The sequence below is a fragment of the Struthio camelus genome, chromosome 22, assembly GCF_040807025.1.
Source record: "Struthio camelus isolate bStrCam1 chromosome 22, bStrCam1.hap1, whole genome shotgun sequence".
In the NCBI taxonomy this organism is placed as follows: Eukaryota; Metazoa; Chordata; class Aves; order Struthioniformes; family Struthionidae; genus Struthio; species Struthio camelus.
Window position 1 is genome coordinate 6,201,193 of NC_090963.1, and position 17,838 is coordinate 6,219,030.

The window sequence follows — 17,838 nt, forward strand, 5'->3', positions numbered from 1 at the left end:
ATCCCTAGCGCTTGGGGAGCGGAGCCCAAAACGAAGCTAGGGAGAGGCGGACCGCCCTCCCGGCGGGGTTCAAACCCGGCTGCCCAGCACGCCTCTGTTCCCGTTTCACGGAAAGAGCCCTTTTACAGTAGAAAAATTGCTAAAGAGAGTAGCATTTGATTACAAAGCAGTCCTGGCCAAATTCAGCAGCTCCTCCTCCTCTCTCTCCGCTGACAATAGCCTCCCTTCGCCACAACAACAATAATCTGAGCACAAACAGACACCAAGCTTTTCAGAAAGTAATGAACTCCGGTCGGAGCCAAGGCAGGAAGGGTTTAATGTGCAGCTCCGAAAGCTTGGCGGGGCCATCAATTATATAGCCCTGCTGCTGAAGGAGCAAAAAAAAATAATATTTCAGACAGACTTGGCCATAAAGAAACGATAGGGAAGGAAAACACTGCAAAAAAAAAAAAAAAAAAAAGAAAGAAAGACAGAAAGAAAAAATTAATTCTGCAAGCGGAGAGAAGCGTTTGCAAAAGAAGAGGAGGATCAAAGGCTGAAGCTCTCAGGCTTGCTGCACGGCAGAGGGATTATACGGAGGGCAAACCACACAGAAGATATCTCTGTTGACCCCTGTCTCGAGGCCCGTCAGGGCAAGGACAGTCCCGGGTGCAAATCACAGGGCCATTTTGCTGCGAGGAGGCTTGCTCCGTGCACGTGTGCGGACGGAGACCTGCTCGGCTCCGCTCACGCGGGACCGCGAGCTGAGACGGGGTCTGCATCCTGCAGGGCCTGGCTCCAGCTCTACGCTAAAAGCTATGGAGGCAAAGCAAAGCAACCACAGCCAAAAATCTTCCGGTCATCTCTAGTAGCGGCTAGATGGGACGAGCAACGAAAAACGTGCGCCTGGGCTCACGCAGAGCAGCCAGGCTTTGCGAGGGTCCTGCCTGCCCCCGGCCCTGCCGTGCTTCACAGCCGTTCCCAGGGATTCACCCCAAAACTGCTGCTCACGAGAAATGCCACGCCATAAGGAGAGGTCGCGCCACCCGCAGCCTTCCAGCTTCTCCGGCGAGCGAGCGAGCAAGCAACCACACCAGAAAAAACCCAAACTAGAAATATTTCGGGTTTCAGAAATGACACGTGCATGCCCTTTCTGCACGTCTTTGCGTTGTTGCTCTCTGCTCCCCGTTTTTTTCTTCCCTTTCTCCTTTTCGAAATCTTTTTCTTTCAAATCCAAACCAAAGCCAGAGCAGAAAAGGTCGCGTTCCCCCCACCCCAGCCCGCCCTCCCGCAGGTCCAGCTACCCCGACGCGGCCCGTCCTCGAGCTCGCTCGCGCGCCGCCGCCGCAGCTCTTCCCGCGCCCCGGGGCCGAAGCGAGCCGGGGCGCTTCGCCGGGAGCCGGGCAGCGCCGCCGCCACGGCAGCTGTTCCCTTGGCCTCTCCTGTATCTCCAGCATTGCCTTCACGTCTGGTTCGCGCTCGGCCTCTTTCCCTACCGCTGGGAGCCTGGTTTGGAAGCGCCGCTCAGCGCGCGGGCTGCCAGGCGCAGACGCCGCGCTGCCCAGCGCGTCCCGTTCGGATAAGGTACCCGAAGGCCGTTTGCAAGCTTCCCTCTGCCTCGTCCTCCCCGAACGTGCCAGGGCTGCCACGCTGCTTTCCCCTCCTCCCTTTTGGCCGCGCGGTTATCTTGGCTCGGGAAGCACGTTCAGACGCCTGGCTGCTGGCAGCGCTGGGCCCTGGCGCGGGCTCGCCGCGTGCGGCTCGCCGATAGGGAAGGGGAGGCGAGCGGAGCCCAGGCGCCGAGGTCAGCGCAATCCACCTTGACTATCGTGGGCTCGCCGGCGGCCGCGCGTCCCGCTCTCGCCCGGCCCGGGAGCTTCCCGAGCCAGTTACAGGCAGCTTTCCAGCCGCTCGGATCCCTCCGGCTTTGGCGGAAGCTCAGGCCAACTCTATCTCCCGGTTTCGCTGGGGATTTGCAGGCTAAGAGAAATGCAGAAAACACACCTGAGAGCTGCGTTTTAAGAGGTGAGTTTAGTTTGCCGGGCAGCCGTCTAGTTAAAGGCATCGCCACCTGCGGCTCCTCCCCGGCAGCCAGCGCTGCTCCCGAGCGCGGCAATTTTGGCAGAGCGAGCCAGCGAAAGCCCCAGGGTGCAAATAGACTGGGGTGCACAGCGGGGACCGGGGCCCCGGCTCGTCCTCGCCGGCCGGCACGAGTCCCACCACGCGCGGCACAGCCAAACCCCGCAGCCCTTCCCTGGCGTGGAGCCCCTCCAAGGGAGACTTCCCGGTGGCGAAAGACATGCTCAACAGGACAGATGCGGCCCTGCCGAATTTGAGAAGGGCCCGGGAAACGCTCAGGACCACCACGCCTGCCAGAGGTTATCCCCCAAGGTGAGCCGGGCTGGCTGGGAGGGAATCAAACGGGCAGGGGGTTTAAAAAAAAAAATCTCTTCCTTACTGCAACCCCTGCCTAGGCACTGCTCTCGCAGAGACCCCACCAAACTCATTTCACCCATGATCGGCACAGGACTGCAAGCCACCGCTGCCCGGAGCAGCAGCCTGGGCCTTCCCGCGTGCCACCTTCATGGCGCACGGAGGGCACATCTACTAGGTGCCCCATGGGCAACGCAACTCCGAACGCTGAGACGCAGCCAGCGCTGCAGCCAAGGTCGTCCTCTAACAAGCAAACTCTCCTGGGCAAGGACCTCCGCTCTGCTCTGCTCTTTGGCTCTCCAAGCCTCTGCACCAGGCTCCCAAATCAGGACTTGACCGCAGGGGGCTGGCCAGCAAATCAGTTCTCAAGGCCCCAAAGAAGAGCCAGATTAAAGTATCAACTCGGAATTTATGCCCAGGACTTCAGGTTTAATAATGCAACAGAAAATCAATATTTAATAAAGCAAATGATGGAGAAAAACACTGAATGGGAGATGAGCTGCTGCTCATGTTTTCAAACACGCAGCTCCCGGAGGAGCCGGTTTGGCAGGAGAGACGCAACACCAGATTGTCACGAAGCGCTGGCATACCGGCCGCGGCAGGTCCCACCGATTCCAACTCCGGTGTCAAGGGGGCTCGCAGGTCTTTTATTAAAGGACAAACAAGGAATTACTATGGTGGTCAGAGTCCAAATACCCATGGAGAGAGATCAAATGCCGATACACACAGGGAGCGGAGCAGCTGCCTTTCAGCACAGGCCCAGATTTGTGCTAGGGCTGGAGGAACGCCGGCAGGCGGGCAGGAAGGCACCCAAGCTCGAGCTTCGGATGCCTTGGCAGAGCAGGGCTGGGATGCGCGACACGTCGTGAGAGCGCCAGGGCTCAGAGAGGAGAGCAAGCCCCTGCTTGCTCTCCCGACACGCAGTGAGGCCGAGGAGTAAAGACCATGGCACGCATTCACAGGGAGAAGGACCCAGCACTGGCTCATCCAGAAGAAACACGGGGCAGCAAAGCATCCAGGACGTTGGTAGGGGAGGGCTGATCTACGGCGGTGCACTGTAAACCACCGACCGGCCTCCTACCCTCTGACACCCCACAGCCCAGGCCACCGCAAGGCAGATCCTCCGCACCAGCTCAGGGTATACAGCCAGTGAGCAAGCCGGGCATCACACCCGTCCCCGTGGCGGCCGCCAGACGCAGCGACAAGGCAAGCACAGAGCGCTCTGCTCCGGCGGGGAGGGATGCGAGCGGGATGCTGCGGAGAGATGAGCAGCTCCGTCTCCCTCCCCTGGAGGCAGAAGAAAACTGCACTTGGCACAAATGACAAGTCAGTCGTCCCCTCGGCTGGCTGGTGGTGCTCCGGGCGGCCGCTCCTACGCGCACGCGCGTGTGCGTGCGAAGGACCAAACCCGCAGCCCGATTCTGCTGCCTGCGAGAGGGGCTGCCCCGAGGCTCGGTCGAACTGGGGTGGGGGGGGGGGGGAACTGGGGGGCAACGCTAGCCAGGACACTGATTGCTTGGGACATGCCTGATCTCTACGCTCTCGCAGCCCGGGGCTGCAGGAGACACAGACACTCGACGCCGCTGGCTGCGTTGCAGAGCGCCCCGCGCTCCCAGCGCTGGGGACCGCCCTGCCCTCCTGCAGCGAACGGCCTTGCGACGCGCCTTTTGCAACGGGCCTCCCTCCCGCCCCGTCCCCCTACCCCACCTCCTGCGCCTCATTCACCTGAGGAGTTAAGCCCACCCATTCCCAGGCCAGACACAAGATGGGCTGCCGAGCGGGAAAGCGATGAATTTCCCCCAAATCCACCCAAGGACACAAGGAGGTGCAGCCGGGCGGCTGCAAGGTCCCGAGGCTCAGGACGCGCAAGGACTTGCCGCCCGGAGCAGGGCACGAGCCCGCGGCCAGCGCGAGCCCCAAAGTCGCATCCGCTCCACCCTGCCAGCTTGGACAAACTCAGGCCCACAGAGTTGGAGGACCACCTAAGAGCTCAGAAGGAAGGGGACGCCCGCTGGCGCGGCTCATCGGTGACGAGCTCTCTCCGGAGGAGCAACGCGCCCTTGGATGGAAGACCCCTCCTCTCCCAGGCGGCGTGCGTCGAGCTGCCTGCTCCTGCAGACCGTCAATAATTTGTAGCCTGCGCCGGGATCCTTCACGATGAAAGATGACATATAAATATAAAACGTTATCGCTCCATAACAGCCACATGCTATAAAACGCCGGGCAGAAGGATCTGGAACTAGATGGAGGGAGCGCTTTAAATCCTTCCCTGCAGAGTTACTACGGGTAAAAACAACAGACCCGCTCGGCACAGCTCCGGCACAGAGGGAAAATAAGAAAGATGCTGATAAAAACGCCCCGGTCGTGGCAGGAAGGTGACTTTATACCGGCGCGACCTTCCTGTACCGACACGACTACGGCAGCCCTAGCAGCGCTGTCGGAGCGGCGCACCGGCGACCCGCGCGCCCGTTTCGTTGCATCGGAGCGACGCCGCCGTCCCCGCGCTCCCCTGCCGCGACTTTACAAAGATGCCTTCGTGTTACTATAGTGACAATAAAGCGCTGGTAGCAATATTATACTACAATGAGTTGACTCTGCTCCCGCTATTAGGAGAACAATGCTGTTACTGTAGTAACATTACAGTGTTGAGGTCTCACTGTTCTACCCTTAATTTTATTGTAGTAAGATTAAATTGCAATAGTGTTATTGAGCCACCATTAGCGTTACCATAGTAACAATAACATTAAGGTATCGTGGGACAGCGGTCTTCCCGTTCCACCGCAAATATTTTAAGGGGGTAAAACAAAGGAGATCACTGCAGGAACATTAAACTGCAGTGACCTCATTAAACCGCCACTGGCCTCACCGCACTCAATGACGCTCCGGCGTACGGATTCCCAAAGCGCCCCCAACGCGCGTGCGACAAAAGCATGGGTTTCTGCAGCGCCAGCGCTTTGGCTGCTGAAGCCCCTTCCTCTATGGCGGAGGAGGAACTGCTGCCACGGGGCGGGGGGGGGGTGGGGAATACACCCTTTATGCCGGGGGTTAACACGAGCCCTGCAGACGACTTAAGTCCTCCCGCGGCCCCGTTTTGAGAGCGGAAGAGGTGCGTGAGCCCGGCGTGAGGTCAGCCTCCTGAATTGCACCCGCTCCGCACAAGGGATGAGCCGAGCCGCCGCTGAACCGCTGCCGGTTGACGCCGGTGACCTCCCCGCGGAAGCGCTCGGAGAGGATGGGTGAATGGAGCCGCCGGCAGCTCGCGCGCTCAGGAAGGCTCAAAGAACAGTGGGCTCTTCCCTGCTGGAAGAGGGGTGAGGAGAGGGCAACCTGCCCGGCTCGGCTCCGCGTGTCTCCAAAGGAGGAGAAGAGAGAGTTACGGTGAGCTCATCTCACAGCAAGCAAAGTTGCAAAAACTGGGCAAGCAAAGGCAAATTGGGGAACCACGGGAAAGAGCCCCAGAGCGTACATCGCCACGCTACCCCGGCGTGCCTACACCCCTTCACAGCGATACAACAGCAGCCCTGGCTGGCACCGGCACTGCTTGGGGGTCCCCCGCAACACCCCGAGCTACGGTATTAGCAGTTCACAAGGGGAGAAAAAGAGAGAAATGAGCCACAGCCCCGATGCACGTGGAAAAGCAAAGCAGGAGGGAACTGGAGACGGCTCGCGTGTCCTAGGAACCACTGCTCCTCCTCGCTCCGGCCTCCTGCCCGTTATTTCCCTTTGGGGGACAGCATACGTCCTCACGTGGCGCCTACCCGTTTTTGGCCGTAACCTCCTCCTGCTCTCCGACACCAACCCGCCAGCAAGCTGAGAGCTGCTTTGCACGCAGCTCCGCCAGCGTCGCCGGGCACGCGAGCAACGCACCGACCGCTCCTTCTCTCGCGGGGCTCCCTCACCCTCTGTAACGGGGACGCCGACTAAAGCCCCGGCGCACGTTTCACCTCCCCGCGCCTCCCCAGGAGGGAGGACGTGCTGCGGGGCGAAGCGCGGCAGGTGCCCCCAAGGGAGGCGGCGGAGCGGACGCCCGACTAGGACAGCCGCTCTTCTGCCAGGAGCTCTTCCGCGCGGCCAGACGCACCAGCCGGCAGCAAGCGTTTCCAACGTAGCCTCTCGAGCCTCTGTTCTCCCCCCTCCTCCCGCCCCCACGATATAATTGCTAATTAATAATAACGCTTAGCTCTCAGATAGCGCGTTCCAGCTTCAAAGACCTCTGTCGACATTAACGAATTAATCCTCATCAGCCCCCTCTGTGAAGTAGGTGACAATTATTATCTCTGCCTCACAGATGTTAAACCGATCCGCAAAGAGGTCGAGTGACTCGGGGAAGGCCGGAGAGAGCGAGTCTACGCGGCCCGACTCCGGTTACGCCACCGCTCGGCTAAGACGCGCAGACGACTACCTCTGCGGGCCGAACCCTCCTCTTCTTCCCAGGCCAGCTTGAGCGCAGCGTCTTTGCAGCCCCGCGCCAGCGCAGCCCCCTCGGGCAGGCGACGAGAGCCAGCGCTCCGGCCTTGTCCCCACCGCCGCGCTCCTCGCCGTCCCGCCAGCCTGGCCTCGACGTTCGTTGCAAGCCCATCGAACCAACGGCGACAGGCGCGCGCGCTGCGGGCTTCCCCCCGCTCCGCTCGCTCTCCCCCCACGGGGGACGCCGTCCAACCTACACGGGGCTGACGTTAGCGAGAGAGGGGCGAGCAGCCTTGGGAGGGAGGCGCAGCAACAGGCGGCAGAGGGAGAGAGGGAGGCGGCAGCAAAGCGCTCGGAAAGCAACGGGGAGAGCAAAGCGAGGGGAACAAAGCCAACGGCGAGGAAAGTGCGTAAGAGGACGCGCGAGACCTTCAGTCCACGGCAACAGCCCTGGTGCACAAATAAGAGACGCTTTGATGGACGGGTGGCAGTCAGCACCAAAGGAGAGGACAGCACGGGCAAAAGGAGCCCAGCGCTCGTCTGAATGGGGGGATGATTTTGCTTTTGCGCCGCTGATTTCCTACCTCAACCCATTTGGGGAGGACCTTTTTGGCAGAAGAGCTAGGAGGCATTACCCAAACGTCCTTCTGCTCCCGGGCAGGAGAGTTTCTCGCGCAGGGGAGAGGGGGCAGTCGCATCAGAGCAGCTCACGCCTGCGGCAGCCCCTGCAGGTACCGCAAGGAAGCGCCGGTACAGCACGGCAGTCCGTCCCACGGCTTCATACACCACCAATTCCTCAATCCCATCACTACCACCGAGTTCCCGCACGACCCCGAGCGAATCACCCGTCCCGTCGGGATGTCCTGCACCCTCGCTCACCAAATACTTTGCAAGAAGCAAAGCATATCTGCAATATCTTCAAGGCACAAGGACCAGGCCTTTTACTAAATATTTGCTGCAAATATTCACTTTGTAACAGGTACCATAAATAAATAAATAAATAAATAAATGCATGCTCCCAGCCTTCCCTGCGACTTCAGGTGTCAATGCGATAGCAGCAGAGCCGGACGCAGCCACCGCGAGGGGTTTCGAGCGCCTGAGCACCCATCGCCGTCTCGTCTCGTGTGGGCTATCCTGCCCGGGCAGCGACGGAGAGCTCCTCGCAAGCAGCCCTCGCGGGCGCCGCACCGGGGAGCAGCTAGACTTTATTGGGGTTGACTGAGAGCAGAGATGGCTGCACGGAAAGCCGTGCATGTGAAGCCACTCGGAAGAGCGGGGCTCTCCCACGAACGGGCGCAGCCCCGCCGGCTGTTTTCTCTCTGCCGCGCACGCCTCGGCGCCGGGGCTCCAGGCAGCCGCAGCGCGCCGCCGGGGCAGAGCCCGGGTCTCCCCTCGGCACCCGCGCCTCCAGCGAGCAGGTAATTAACTCTCAAACAATGGCCGGGATTTGCAGATTGACGGAGGCCCGCGAAGGAGTGGGAAAACTCATTTGCACCAAACACGAGGGGAGGGGCGATGAGTGGCTCCAGCGACAAGAGCAAAGAGCCAGACAGGGCCACGGAAACCGATAAAGAAACGGGAAAGAGCTAATATCCCCCACTTGCCTTTTTTTTTTTTCCCTCTCTCTTTCTCTTTTTTCCTTTCTAAGCACTAAAATTCCACCATTTTCCATCATGCAAATTTGTGTGTCTAAGTGAGATTAAACTCCGGCAGGCACCATGCCTCCCTCCCCAAGCCCATTTCCAGCACCGAGATAAGGGCAACTTTCCTTAATGCATCTTACAAGGCAGTGGGAGGGTTTTGCAGACGCGCATTGGAGACGGCTTATTATCAATACAAATGGAGCTTTCCAGGCACCGGCCTCCTGGCCTCCTCCTCCCTCCCCTCTCTCTTTTAAACCTAGTGACCCGGAGAACGGCGGCGCTCACAAAATTCAAATAGCTTAAGTGTCCTGCAGGGAAGGGGGAGAAGCGGAGAGCCACGGCGGAGATTCAGGAGGGGCAAGAAGCAGGACTTGCTTGTTAATAAATCCAGAGTGGGGAAACGGGAGCCAAAAGGAAGGGAAACAGTTGCTCCTCAAAAGCGAACGGGTCCTGTCTGAAGTCGCCTTCTTCAACCTGGGTTTTCTACCTCCCCTGTAAGTTCAGAGCCTACATTTTGCAAGTGGGGCTTTCCTGGATTTGTATCTCTGGGATGAAGCTGTCTTCACCCAGAAGCGCTCTGTACTCCCAGGGTCCAAGGCCGACTGCCGAAAACGCGGGCAGTGCTACTTCATTGCGCTTGTGTGGTCCTACGGAAATTTCTCCTAGCAAGAAGTCAGTGATCAACAAGTGGGATACGTAGGAGAGACCTTCCAGATGCTGTAGATAACGTGGGCACTTCCCAAACAGTTCATTTCAGGTCTAGTAACAAAAAGGCAGTGGGTGTTTGGGAGCTTTCTTTCCGGGGTGATCCAGGTGCAACAAACATCCTTGTATCTTTTGCAGCTACACGGTTGGCTTGCATCAACTTCCCGTCAGCGTCTCCAAACCTGACCCCATTTAAAACAGCCCTCAAATTAGCAGGTCTTAACTTTGATGCATTCAAGCGCCACCGGTCTGTTGTCTCGCTCCCGGCCTCCTCGGTCCCACGTTAGCACAAAGGCTCATTGGCAGCAGGAAGGAGAGGTGCGCAAACCTGCTGTTCCCGGATCAGCAGCAATCACCTTCTGCCTTTCTATGGAAGGATTTCAAGACTGACAAGGGACCTCTGAAAGCCTGACCGACGAGGAAAGGTTGGAGAAACTGGGTTTGTGCCGTTTCAGAAAGAAGGTGGCTGAGGGGGCACACGATAACAACCTTACAAAAAGGAAAAGGCTGTTATAAAGAGGACAGTGATCAATTGTTCCCTATATCCGCTGGGGATAGGATGAGAAAAACTCCACTTCGTTTGCAACAAAGGAGGTTTAAGTTAGATATTAGCTATACATTTTCTAATTATAAAGCTAGCGAAGCAGTAGAATAGATCGTCTAGGGAGATTGAAGAATCTGCTTTGTTAAAGATTTTCAAGAATAGCTTTCACAAACGTTTGCCAGCAATGTCTCTGCCTCATTGCAGGGAGACAGGCTAAATTAGCTCTTGAGGTGCCTTCTACCCACCTATTTCGAGATCTCAGCCACCAACACAATCAATCCAGAAATAAATGTGCTGCGCTTCCCTCACTGTATTGTGGACATCCTTGGGCTCCTTGCAACTTTTAGCTGATTCTCCCCTACTGCCTTGGGGGAGCATCCCCAGGCCTCTTAGCCTAGAGAAAGCTCCCTCGCCCACCCCTTTCCCTCTTCTATTGTTTGCTGCTTCCCTCCACAGCTCTGTTTCCTTCAGCAGCCCTGTCGATCCCCCATGCCCCTACTCCCATCACGAATATCTCCCCTCGCCTCTCTTCCAGAGAGCAAGCTGGCTCAGACGGGAGCTGCCAGGGCAGGCTGGACCTTGCACCTCAGCTGCATGCCGGATGTGGTGCCTACACAATATCCAGTGCTCGGAGCTCCCGCTCATCAGGGAGGGAGGGGTAAGCACCATCTCTCAGAAGCTGACTGTCTTTTAGGACAGGATTATACTGGTTTGCATATTTATTGGACCCATTTTCCGAGGCAGAAGTGTTAATCCAGGCACCTCAGCCAAATTTTTATCTGGGTCATTAAGGCAAGCCTCTCTTTTAATTGGACACGATGTTCTCTTTCATGTCCTTTCCCAGAGCACTGCTGCACATTCAACTATTGCCACCTTCCACCCGAGATAGGGCTGTGTGAGCCAAGTAATAGCTCCTGAAATTACGGGGCCCGCTCCGCAGAGCCATTATTTCCAATTGGCAGCCGAGAGGATATTCAGCATGTTCTACTGCTGAGCCCATCGCTGAATCCTCCAGTACTTAACCGTGCCACTATAAGGAATTAAGATATGACCTCTTACTCTAGTATCCAAACAACCCTTCCTAACGCTGCAGCAAGACGCAGGAGGGATAGGCCTGGATGCCTGGTGATACGGGAAATTTGGGTCAGGAAGCCTGGCAACGGAATCAGACCAGAGCCGATATAAATTGTCCTGCATCACGTCGGCACCTGATAGCGACTTCAAAACTTGCGGGCGATCGACTTCAGCTTCAGAAACTCAGGCAGGTAATAACAGATCGCAAGATAAACAGCAAGGACCTGGGATGGCAATGCATCCACTTTTCCTCCACAGTTAATGGAGATGGAGAAAGTCCGGCTCTGTTTAGTTTGCTTGATTGCTCTAAGAGGAAAGAGAAGGGCAGGGGGTGGGGGGGGAGGGAAGGCTCTGTTGTTCCCCCCCCGCTTCTATTCATTAGGCTGTCAATAGCGCTCAGGCCTGGCATATCGACAGCGGATTAGCTCAACCCGACTCTGTGTACAAGACCAATGCCTTTTTAACCCAGCTTGTTTCCAAATCAATACACCCATCAGCATTCGAAAATTAGCCCGAGATGAAATTCCAATACTCAAGATGGTGTGTCATGCTAAGAGGCTGCTGGCCGAATCACAGAAGGAGGAGAGGAAAAAAAAAGTTGCTAGCAAGGGATTAGATATTTTCCATTAATCCTCCCCCAGGCTGCCTCCACTAGGAACATACCAGACCCCATATGTCCCACCAGGCAGGCTCCCTCTTGCCCAGCGCACATCCCCGCCCAGTCCTGCAGCACAAGCGCGGGAAGCTATCTTGCATGAACGTCCATCTGCTTGACCGTTGCGTGTGACGGCACTTGTACAGCCCCTCTTGAGAGTCCGCGTGTGCTTGCACTCGTGAGCGCTCGCTGAAGAGCGTACGTACATGCCCCGCGGATGTCGGGCCTCAGCGACGCGCGTTCACGAGCCAGCGAGCGCGCGCTCGGCCGATGCAGAGGCCCCACCATCCCCATGCCTTCTCTCCTTCGCGCAGAAGGGTGGGCACACAGTTTGAACGCACAAACACATATCGTTGCTAGGTATACGCACACCCCCGCAAAGTACCCAAATCTGTCCTCATTTCCCCCAGCACGAATTTTACTTCAAGCATCGCCTCCAGCAAAGCAAAAAACATCACACTACAACAAAGAAAACCAACAACGTGGGGTATAAGCGGTTATCTCAGGAGACAGGACCATTCCAAGAAAGTTGGGTAAATTTGCTTCTGCAAACGCCTGGACATTGTCCAACTTCACTGGGACTCTCCAAGCCTGTAAATCACACCCCGTGCTCGCACGCAGCAAGCTTGATGTAGGAGTAATGGGAGGAGAGAAGGAGTCTCATGTTAGGGCAAAGGGATGGAGAGGTATGGGCTAGACTGCTTGGGAAATGGCAAACAAGAGTCAACAGGCTGCAGGACCACAAGGGTGAAGATGGAGACTGGGATCATGGGTAAAACAGAGGCAGGAAACCAGGGCAAAAGGGAGGAACAAAAATCACAGCACCAAGTCCAATTCCTCTTCGAAACCCTCAGTTTGCCTGCATGTCCCTTCCTCTTACCTTGCACGATGAGATGGACACGCGATGTCTTCGGGTGATTGTCTGTCTGCACAGAGCAGGTGTAGGGGCCTTCGTCGTACACATCCACATCTTGGATTTGGATGCTGTACTGGGTTTTGGTGTTGGCCAAGAGCACCACCCGAGGGTCCAAGCACCACTTGTCATTGCCGGCATAGAGGATGCTGCTGCGGTTCAGCCAGGCCACTCGGGTGACTCTGTTATCCACGGAGCACCTGGGGAGAGGGGGAGAGGCGATTCGTTAGCACGCTGCTGTTGGTAGCTCTGCCGTCCCCTTCCCTTCCCTTCCCTTCCCCAGCCCCTACCTCCCTATTTTCACTATTTTTAGCTTTGCTGCAAGCAGCAGTTTCCGAGACCAAGTGTGGCGGTTCTCCAAAGAGGGCAATGTCAGCATTTTATCTGCCATGCTCAAGCACCAAAGTCCATCAAAACTAGTGGCTCAAGAGATTTTCCAAAGAGCTTCACAATTACTTTAGACTTGGAGAGATCAGAGTCACCCACTACCAGCCCCCCGAAGGACCTTTCGCCTTTCCATTCCCGTTTGCTCCTTTGGGCTGCATAACTTGGAGACAACCGGAACTGACCCAAAACCTCCATTCTGAGACCAAGTCACACTTCTTTCACACCTGTCTCCTCCCCAAACACGTCACTTTCCATTTTCTCCACAGACCTTCATATCCCTGCAGCTAGGCAAAGAAATGCAAAGTACACGAGGAGAGCAGCTCACTCTCTGCTTCACAGTGGAATGAAGAAAATTTATCTCCGGAGAAAGCCACTTTTGACACACCTCTAGAGAGAAATCTACAGCTTTCAGCCATTTGTTCCTTCTGTCAGTTCTTCCTCTCCTCCGTATCATCTGCACCGCTACATCTCTTTCACTTATTGTGCCTCCCCCCAGCTTCTCAGATAAACATTTCACTTATTAAGCAATGCTTTGGAGTTAGGCATCTCCTAATTCCAGCCTAACTAACAAAATGAGGCCCCCACCACCACCACCGCCTAGGAGGACAACAAGGCACAAGCTCAGAAGTAATTTTAAGAGACGCTACTGAACGAGATTATTTTGCTGTCCACAATAGCAGGGGCTAGTCTTGCTCGAGACAGAAGGTCTCGGCCAGCCCTACAACCTCGGGTCCCCACACCCCTCAGCCAACGTTCGACTCTTCCCTTTTCACAAATCATTCCAAGACGAGTTTGGAGCACAGGGGTTTGGAGGCTGCCTGCTATCCAAATCCTTCCCTAGGCAGTAGGAACATGCAGGCCCCCAAGCTGGTTGAAATCGTGCTTCTTTCCAAGTAAGTTCAGGATTACGGAGCCGTTATAACTTCGCAGAGCTTTGTTAGATGCCAGTGACGGAGGATAATGTCCCTACATAAAACCGCTCAGCCTAAGATCCATTGTTTATGTTCTCGCCAATCTACTTCATTACTTGTGCAGTGCCGGGGAAGCAAATTAACTTCTGAGTCACCGAAAAGGAGAGCATCAGCCTTTGAGAGGTCTCGCACGGTAACCTCGCTGAATGCAAGGGACTTAATGGGCTATATATGTCAGACCACAGTAGCTGTGGAGGTTCGGCTAGGATGAATACATCTCCAGCACGTGGGCTGTCAGGGAGTGATCTTGACACTCAGAGTCCTTCAGGGATCGTGTCCTTTCTCAGGGTAAGCATACTTGGGCAGAGCTGCAGAGTGAGGTAATAATAATAAAAGTAACCTGCAAGATGCCTCAAGTCCCCCCTAAAATTCATGCAGCTATCCACAGCCTCTCTCCCTGCATCTGTCCATCTATCTACTCTGTTGCTCGCTTCTTCCTTTTCTGTGTCTACTACTATCTTCTTCAGCTATCACCGAGCCTGCTGCCAGGCTACACAGGGAACACACGAGGTCTGCTGCAAAGCAAGCTGTGAATGGGGCCGTTTCCAACGCGTGGAGGCAGCACATCGTCAAAACGAACCGATCCTGCTTTATAGGGAATTTGGGTAAAGTGAAACTTAATAGACAGTGAACAAACTGCAAGATCCAAACTCTTCCAGGCTGTGAGCTATGCTGGCAATAAATCCTGTTCAACGTGGAGTCTCCCTAGGTGAGGCAGAGTCTCTCTAGGTGAGGCAGAGTCCAGAGTAACAAGACTCCTGGCTTCTTCTCTTGGTCCTGCCACCACCTCTCTGCATGTGGTCCCTGCTTTCCTTCTCCTAAGAGCTCTCAGAGGAGCTTCAGAAGACTTTCTGTATTAAAGCGCATACAATCCACACAACCCACAATTCAACGTATTTACCTCCCAGTTATCTCCATGAGCAGGCGGGGGATGCTACCACTCCCCTTTTACGGAGGTGGGAGGGAGATGCAGAGAAATCTGAGATCGCGTTAAGTCTGTTCAATTCTGCCAGCAAAGACACAGACCCATTCTTAGGAATAAATGAGTCTCTTTTCGGAGATGCCTCGTTGGCCCCTCCGAGGACAGAAGGAACTTAGACAACTAGCTCAGTCCAAACACGTAACATCTGGAGCTAGGGATGAGGAATGGCCACCGAGGTGATTTGCCAAGGTGAGATAGGTAGTCTATGGCCCAGGACTCCCCTGTTGATTCTCTAGGCTAGAACCCAATGTACTGGTCCATCCTCCCTCTCTGATGAGGAAAACATTAGATAAATTAAAGAATTTTATTACTCTTCTCTAATGATATTACGATAATAATAAATGCACTGCGAGCAGGTTTTTATTATCTACATAAAAAAGCAATAGATTTACCCCGGGCTGAACACCAAGAACTCTGTCCTTGCTTGCTCACTGAGGTCTCAGTTGCATTACAACTTGAGCAAAACCCGAGATCTTACCTTCTCAAGTTAAACAAAACTTGAGATTTCATCCCAAAGGATGTTTTTTTTTTTTTTATAATGTACTCTGCCTCTCTCTGCTACAGCGGTAGCTTCGACCTTTGGGTTTCAAACAAAACGTAGGTGGATATTCGGTCCCTGACTTTATTTTGCACGCCACAACATGTTCAAACAGAAAGGCTCCTGCAAATGCAACATGCAGCAGCTCTGTACAAAAAGAGGGGCGTCCATCCTCAGCGCTAAAGCCACACTGCAGAGAAGAACCGAGTAATGAAAATCCAGACGTGGCTTGAATTTTTTGGACCAACCCCTTCTGCAGAGATTATCACTGAAGACCAGTAAGCAGGCTGAACTAAAAGTATGTATCTCCTCTCTCCTCCTCTACACTATTTTTGTGTGTGAGTGTGTGTGTGAAATGCATCAGCTTGGAGATCCCTGGATAATAATGGAGCCAGACAGTGTGCAATCCAAGCATTCCCTCTATCATATGGGCATTTAAGTGCTTTTGAAAAGCAACGGGGCTCAGGTAACGCATGAGGCAACAGTGAAATAAGTGCTTTCGCCCTTCACAGCACCTGGTCACAATCTCTTCTTATCACCCAGACACGTTTCTCTGTCCCTGGGATCGGCAAGCTTAAAGTTGTTATTTTATTTCCTTTCCTTCCTCTTAAAGCTCCCGAGCCAATACATATAATAAACCTCTGAAACAGCTCCCAGAGAGCTGTTAGGAAGGATGCACTTTGACCTTCCGATACTGCAGACTGTTCATGGGACGGCAGGTCACAGCGCAACATCGCTGACCAGGAGCGGGTTTTATTTCTCTCTCTGGCACGGGTGACATCAAGATGAGAAAACTCCTCCTCTAACGAAGCAGTAACTGGTGGGTGGGAAGAGAAGAGCCCTAAAGGCTGGAGACTCCCCTAAGCCCAGGCTCATTGCCCTCTCGTGGCACCACCACCCGGAGCAGCTGAGCAACCCGATGGTCCTCCACCCCCTCCATCTGGTCCTCTTCCCTCCTCCAACCGCTCCTGTTTCCATCAACATAAAGCCAGGTCCACGGATGGGGAAGGCTCTTCTCCCACACGCAGGCGGCGCGAAGGAGCAGAGGAAAGGCAGGGAGATGCTCCACCCTTTGGCTGCCGCGGGGAAGTCCCGCTCCAAACGCAGGTGGAGAACAAACCCACCGCCAAGCCTGGAAACCTTCCCTTTCCGCCCCTCTCCTGGCACCGCGCAACCCAAAGACGCTTCCTCCTTGCTCACTCGCGTGCCGCTTTGAAGCCTCCCTCTTTCTCCTCGTGATGTGCCAGGGAGGGAGGGAAGAGAGAGGTCCCTGGGGTGCCGGAAAACAGCACTTGCCTCAGAAAAGAAGATGTAAAAATAATTAAGCACAGATGAGGTAATTTTCTCTCTCAAGATCCTTAATCCTTGTTACAGCCAGCTCCGAGGGCAAGGCCTTCTCCAGGAAGATGAAAAGCTGCCATCTCTCAGCATAAGGAGGAGAAGCTTTCCTTCTCTCTCTCCCTGTTGCTTCTTTCCCTCCAAATCCAGAGTCCCAAGCCTCACGGTTCCCCCTCAGAACACACCACGGTTGCACCATCCAAGGCCAACATGGCAACGGCCTGCTGAGACACGCAGCTCCTGGGGCTGCACAGCACCCGCGGAGAGCACTATGAAAGGACCGCGAGCTAAGTTACACGAGCTAAGGTGTTTTAAAACAGCCACGCACGCCGACGGAGAGGCGAAAGCCACATGCGTGTACCCGCCGGCCCGTCACGACACCCGGTGACTTGCCCTGCTGGGCAGTGGGGTGTCCTCGCTCCAAACTCCCTGGGTGACGGCACACGGTTGGGTGCCAAGCGGAGACCGTAGCGAGGCGATACTACTCCTTTCCAGGCACGTTAGCATCTCTCAAAGCCACAGCTTCACGGTTCTGTTAACTACCCTCTGCAGACAAACACATCCATTCGGACTGGCTGCTCAACTCCAAATAAATGACAGGGCTCAGAGCCTGGGAGCCCCGACCACAGACCCCGTCCAGGTTTCTGACAGACCCTGGCACCTCCCTGCATCTAGACCGCAGATGCCACCAGTGGCATGTCCCTCTCGAATTTCCCTCTTGGCTTTCTCTAGCTTGCGCACAGAAAAAAAAGAGGAGAGGAGGTGGCCTAGCAGTGGGGGGAAGGAGGTTTTTAATTACTGAAGTGCAGTAATTGGCACACAACACTTTTTTGTTGCCTCTTATGCAAATTGCTGGTGTTCCAGAGGGCTGGGCTGGAGAACACAGATTGTCTCAACCCAGCAGGACACACAAGAAATGAATAATGTTAATTAGAACTGAAAAGAGCTCCGCAGAATTAGCAAGTTGATTGCCGCTTTCGTTGCAATTATCAGGGTACAAGCTCCGAACAGGGGGATGCGGGAAGGCGCTAGGCCTGGCTCCCCCGGGAAATTTGGGGGCACAGCACGGGGCCGTGACCAAGCTAACCAACTGGACATCCCCCATGGCTTGGTTCTCCTTCTAGCTCTGCCTGAGCAATCATCTAAACACCTAATGCTAACTCAGTAATTTCCGCACACCTCTGGATTTTGAAGCAATTCCTTCAAGACAGCCTCGGCTAGCAGGGTTTTGCCTCTGCTTTGGGCCTGACCAGTCTGGAAAACAGTCTG

General features: G+C 55.2%; 1 protein-coding gene across 17 annotated transcripts in view; it reads right to left on the minus strand.

Annotated features, from left to right (window-relative positions):
• The window catches only part of LOC104144548 (protein CEPU-1), a 352,423-nt gene that overhangs the window by 41,061 nt on the left and 293,524 nt on the right, over positions 1 to 17,838 (minus strand). For all 17 annotated transcript variants that reach the window (XM_068916630.1, XM_068916624.1, XM_068916621.1 and 14 more), the window contains one exon: positions 12,321 to 12,553. In XM_068916630.1, the coding sequence (XP_068772731.1) occupies positions 12,321 to 12,553 (233 nt within the window). The remainder of the gene's footprint in view (positions 1 to 12,320; positions 12,554 to 17,838) is intronic.